Source organism: Merops nubicus, unplaced genomic scaffold (assembly GCF_000691845.1).
Source record: "Merops nubicus isolate BGI_N331 unplaced genomic scaffold, ASM69184v1 scaffold16408, whole genome shotgun sequence".
Lineage (NCBI taxonomy): Eukaryota > Metazoa > Chordata > Aves > Coraciiformes > Meropidae > Merops > Merops nubicus.
Window position 1 is genome coordinate 31,100 of NW_008626497.1, and position 6,000 is coordinate 37,099.

Genomic DNA, 6,000 nt, shown 5'->3' on the forward strand with positions numbered 1-6,000 from the left:
TAGACATTTGATAGTGAGGTAACCTCAGAAGTGTTCGGAAAACAAACTGATAAGGTGATAGGCAAACAAAGCACACAACTGAAGAATGTTAAATAAAGCAATAGGATTTGTCCTGCTTGTTCTTCCCCAGCAGAACAGAGCATATATCTTACAGTGCAAAGCCTGGAAATTGTAATTTCCATTATTGTCTCAAATACAGCAGAAGGACTGGACCCAAAAGAAGATAATGTAACTTAAATTTGTACTGTGCTTTTAGAAGTTTCATTATTTATACAGGTTTTTTGTCCTGCAGCAGACATGGATTTATCTCGTATATGTCTCCAATTTAATCACTTTCCCTTCTCCCTAAAGCACTACTTCTAATTTTCTCAAGGTGACACTTTAAGTTGTTAATTTTTTTTTTTTTTTGCTCTTGCTTGTCTCCAGGCCTCAACATTCACCACCTTCTTTTTAATAAATAGTGATCCACTTATGTATGTAGTAATCAATCAACACTAGTTAGTAGTCATGAAATTGAAATTAGGATAGAGCAACTAATTGAATTTAAATATATATATTAAAAGTGGTGTGCTCCCTGATAACATCTTTCATTAGAGATAAAAGCACTAACATATTTTAAATGAATGAAATGTTTTTCTAAATGCTTGAAGAGCAATGAAAGATGAATCCCTTTCAGTAGGAAATAACAAGTATTACTGGCTGGGGAACAGAAAATAATTTTCTCACATTCTTTGCTTAATAAGAAATGCAAAAGGACAAACCAAAATGAAGTAATTTGCAGTTTATAGTTCATCCTGTAGATGTCACCAAAGGTTTTTGCAACTATTATTTTGGGTCTTAATATTGATTATTTAACTTCTTCCTTAATTTTTCTGCACTACTTCTTGAAGCCTTTGTCTTTAAAATGTTTTTTTTTTAAAAAAATCACTTAAAGTGTGTTTAATGAGTTATTCTTAAAATTTGGGTCCATCTCCTGTTCTTTTACCTACACAGATATAGGCTTTGTTTTACGTTGATTTTTTTTTTTTTTGTCCACAACCTTCACCCTCCCTAGTTAATACTAGTAATTTCTCATGTGATTTACATTAAAATTTAGGTATCTAAAAATGGAGGAGCTACTGTTGTTTAGCTTCCATTTATTTTCTTATATTTTCTTGTAGGTGAAGTAAAATCTACCCAGGACAGGAGAAGTGCCCTTCACTTGTTCCGGCTCGGTGACGCCATGCTCAGAATTGTCAGGAGTAAATCTCGGCCGTTGCTCCACCTCATGCGCTGCTGGAGCCTGGTGGCACCTCACCTCGTAGAGGTAGGAGTGGGGGAGAAAATGGGACTGTGTGCAAGAGACAGCAGAGCTGAAAATGCTGGAGAAAGCTTGCTAGCTCTTAAAATGTTTATCAAATCTAGCTACACTCCCGTTGGGGTGTTGTACCTACTGTGTCATATATTGAGGTACTGCCACTGAGGAGTGCACTTGCAGATAACTGGAGTGGGCAGGTCCAGAGAAAGTGTGTTGGATTTTTGCAATAGGATACTTCCTGTGTGTCTGTGGTGAAAAAACTGGAACTACCCTAAGAGGTTACAAGTAACTCCTACATCTGCTTATTTTCCCTGTCAAAGTCTGCAGCCTCACAAGTCTTCCCATAACAGGATGAAGGTTTTCTTTTCCCACATAAAGCCAGCTCAGCTGGGAAGATGATGACATTTTTCCAATTCCTTCTACTTCTTTGTGAACCCTGGTCAGTAGCGTGCCAGTAGCAGCCACTGAATGGGTTTCAGTCATAACAAATGACCTTTCCTCAGCCAAACTTTCATTCTGATCTAGTGAAATGCTGGTGTCCTGACTTTTCAGAGCTTTTTGATTTGTATCATTGGTACGAATAAACGTGCGGTACTTGCTTTCTTTTGTCAAGACGTGTGGTGTCACCTGCCCAGGTCTATTGGGAGCATGGTTCTCTGGAGTTTTGAGATGAGCTGTTCAGTAAATTGCCATAGTACCTCATTTCTTTGGCTAAAAAATAATGTGTGGACTATCTTACAGTAGAGTTCAGACATTGGGGAGTCTCTAGTGGAATAGCAGAGTTTTGTTGCATGCTTTAACAACCTTTTCTCTTGAAACTTAGTGTCTCACTTTGTTTGGATACCAGCCTGAGTCCACTTTAAATACTTTTCATGTTTTCAGCACTTCTAAGTCTTTATGATCCCAAGGCAGTTTAAACTCAAGTACCTTCCATGATTTTAGAATGCAGGGCTGTTAAGTCTTTTTTGTTGACTTCAGTACAGATGAGGGCATTACATGGAAGGAGCAAAACAGGGAAAGGACAGAATTCAGCATAACCTGCATAGTTGCTTAAAAAATAATGACTATATAAAAAATAAAGAATATATGCAGAAACTACCTTTTTGAAGGTAAAAATGGTCACACAATAGAAACAAAAGACACTTCACACGAGTTCTGTTCTGTGGGGTTTTTTTTTAATTTTTTTTTTTCTTCCCTTTTAGCTCTGTTCTTTTTTAATTGTCAGCAAGCCCTCATGCATCTGTGGGACTCCAAGCAGCTCAGAGTCTCAATCACCTGTTTCCATGGCAGTACTCTCCCAGTTTCATTGCCGTGGGATCACTAGTCACATTAGTGGTGAAGCTGTTTTTAGGGTTCAGCAACATGAAGTACTTAGCTCCTTTAAATGTGTCTCACTAAAAGCAAATTTTTTGCTTGGTCAAACTGTTAATACTCCTCCTTTCCCTGCAGGCTGCCTGTCATAAGGAGAGACATGTGTCTCGGAAGGCTGTCTCCTTCATCCATGACATCCTCACTGAAGTACTGATGGACTGGAATGAGCCTGCTCATTTTCACTTTAATGAGGCACTTTTCCGCCCCTTTGAGCGTATAATGCAGCTGGAGCTGTGTGATGAGGATGTCCAAGACCAGGCAAGTCAGCCCAGTTCAGCATGTCTGTATCTGTCCTACCATGCCCGTAAGAAGGATGGTCTCCAGAGTGCACTTGGTCCACTTGAGAATGTTTCCCAAATTCCCTTCAAATGGTGCCTCATAATCATCTTCGAGGAATCAATAGGTCTCTGCCTACCTAAGCCAGCATTGTGGTAGATCACAGAGACAGTACACCTAGCTTTAAAACAATTAAAGAAAACTTTTCTATTATCAGGGGAAAAAAAAATATTAGTATAGACTAACTTTAGGGAAATGTAGGAATGTGTTTAAAGTGATCCTTTTTCCTCTGAAGCTCCATCTACATACCAGCTCTGATTTTAGGTTTTATTCTTTTAACTTCTCCTACACTGTCTGCAGGTGGTCACCTCTATAGGAGAGTTGGTGGAAATGTGTTCTACCCAGATCCAGTCAGGATGGAGACCCCTCTTCAGTGCCCTGGAAACAGTGCACAGCAGCAGCAAGTCAGAGGTTAAGGAGTACCTTGTAGGCGAATACTCCATGGGTAAGAACTTACTGCACTGGCTCTTTGAGATGTGCCTTTGTTTCCCTCTCTTATTCTTTGGGACACAATAACCAATTCAATACACTTAAATGCCCTACCTGAACTTGGTGCTTAGCAGTGGCACTGCAGTAGTCCAGGACCCTCCTGAAGTAGCTGGTTTATCAGTCGCAGTGGGAGGAAAAGCAGAGGTATTGTTCTGAACCTATCCTCTGCATTCTGGCAGATGAGTAGAATGAGAAAGAAATGCTTCAAACCTCCTCAAATATTTTTGAGCAAAACAGTAGTGCAGGAGTAGTGAGCCTGGCTGGGCCCCTGTCACTGTCCTGCTAGAGAAAGGAAAGCACCACATCTTGTGAGGTCTATCTTTCTTACTATGTCAAACCTATTGCTTTTGTAAATGGGGGTAACTTAGCATGATAATCTAGGCAAGTGCTTGTCCAGGGCACTTATATCACAAAGCTGCAAATTGCTAGCACTATTACAAGCCATGTTTTCTGTAAGAATGATTCTACATCCCTCCCAGAGATGTTAACATGTGCGGAAACTGGGTAATATGGGAAAATCACTTTAATCTGTTCTTTTGCCCCATTAGAAGGTATTTTTAATGTTATAAGTCACGTGTGAGGGATATGATTTTCCTCCTAAATTTTCTCTTTCACATCTGTTGTGATAAATGGGAAAATACAAGTGTATGCTGCTTTTGACCAGTGATAATTACCTAGGAGGAGCAAGGCTGTTTTGTTACTATTCAGTCTCAATAGTTTTCCACGTGGCTTCTGTTACCTTGGCAATTATCAAGAGCTAAACCAAAAACCTCCACTTAGCAACTGAACTGAGTTCAAGAGCTCAAACCTGCCCTTACCATTTGGGCAGGCATAAGCTGGTATTTTTCATAGATAAGGCGAAGGAAGGAGTCTGTGTTACTTCCTATGAAGGTTCTACAGATTCAGTTAAATTGTTGAAAAACTTCTGGAAAATCAGCTTTATGGGTGATTTTATTCTTATTTCCACATCTTGTTATTTCCACAGGGAAACGCCAGGCTCCGGTGTTCGATGTCTTTGAAGCTTTTCTAAACACAGACAGCATCCAAGTCTTTGCCAATGCTGCCACCAGTTATATTATGTGCCTTATGAAGTTTGTCAAAGGACTGGGTAAATATTTTTAATTTTCTTTTATCTGATTAAGTCACAATATGTCAAGCAATCCTGCAGAAGAGAATTGAGTTATGTAATACGTAGTATGGTAGGGAAGAGAGAGGCAGGGAAAGAACTGAGTCTGGAATGCTTAAAGAAATTAAATAAAATCAAGATCAAGGGATTATTTCAGAAACATTTTTAATACTATCAATTTTTCAAGTTGTTATAGCAACAAAGATGTATCTCTCTATTCAATGTCTGCTGGTGACAAAGACAGTGGGATCAAGTGCACCCTCAGCAAGTCTGCACATGACACCAAGCTATAGGGTGTGGTCAAAACACTGGAGGGAAGGGATGCCATGCAGAGGGACCTTGACAGGCTTGAGAGGTGGGCCCATGCCAACCTCTCTTGTTGAATTTCTTGAGTTCAGCAAGGCCCAGGGGAAGGTCCTGCCCCTGAGTCAGGGCAATACCAAGCAGAAATACAGGCTGGACAGAGCATGGATTGAAAACAGTCTTGAGGAGAAAGACTTGTGTATGCTGGTCCATGAAAACCTCAACATGAGCCAACAATGTACAAGTGCAGCCCAGAAAGCCAACCATATCCTGGGCTGCATCAAAAGAAGTGTGACCAGCAGGTCGAGGGAGGTGATTCTGCACCTCTACTCTGGTCTCATAAGACACGCCCCCACCCCAGGCTACTGGGTCGAGCTCTGGAGACCCCTACACAAAAAAAGACATGGATCTGTTGAAGCAGGTCCAGAGAAGGAGCATGAAGGTGATTAGAGGGCTGGAACATGTCTCCTATGAGGACAGGCTAGGAGAGCTGGGGTTGTTCAGCCTGCAGAAGAGTAGGCTCTGGGAAGATCTTTCTGCAGCCTTCCAGTATCTGAAGAGGGCCTATTAGAAAGCTGGGGAGGGACTGGAAGAGGCTAGATTTAGATTAGATGTAAGGAAGAAGTTCTTCACTATGAGAGTGGTAAGGCAGTGGAACAGATTGCCCATAAAGGTTGTGGATGCTCCATCACTGGATGTGTTCAAGACCAGGTTGGATGGGGCTTTGCATAATCTGGTCTACTGGGAGGCATCCCTCCCCATGGCAGGGGGATTGGAACTAGGTGATCTTTAAGGCTGCTTTCAACCCAAACCACTCTACGATTCAATGATTCATTTGATCTTAATTAGCATCAGAACTTGCTTATATTAGTTTAAATAATAAAAAGAACCCCAAACCCCAGAATATTGCAGAAATGGCCTGGCACTGTGCAGTGACAGCATGAATTGTCTGCAACAGAACAGGGTATGTTTTACATTCAGCAGTCAGAACCATGTGACTGCTTATACCTTTGGCCACCTCAGCAGCAGTAGTTTGGTGTAAGCAGTGCTGAAAACCTGCTGCACCTTCAGTGACGTC

General features: G+C 41.0%; 1 protein-coding gene across 1 annotated transcript in view; it reads left to right on the top strand.

Moving 5' to 3' along the window:
- The window catches only part of LOC103778444 (brefeldin A-inhibited guanine nucleotide-exchange protein 3-like), a gene marked incomplete at both ends in the record, with an annotated part of 38,452 nt that overhangs the window by 30,600 nt on the left and 1,852 nt on the right, over window positions 1–6,000 (top strand). The window contains 4 exons of the mRNA XM_008946034.1: window positions 1,161–1,306; window positions 2,747–2,926; window positions 3,305–3,449; window positions 4,479–4,601. Of these exons, the coding sequence (XP_008944282.1) occupies window positions 1,161–1,306; window positions 2,747–2,926; window positions 3,305–3,449; window positions 4,479–4,601 (594 nt within the window). The remainder of the gene's footprint in view (window positions 1–1,160; window positions 1,307–2,746; window positions 2,927–3,304; window positions 3,450–4,478; window positions 4,602–6,000) is intronic.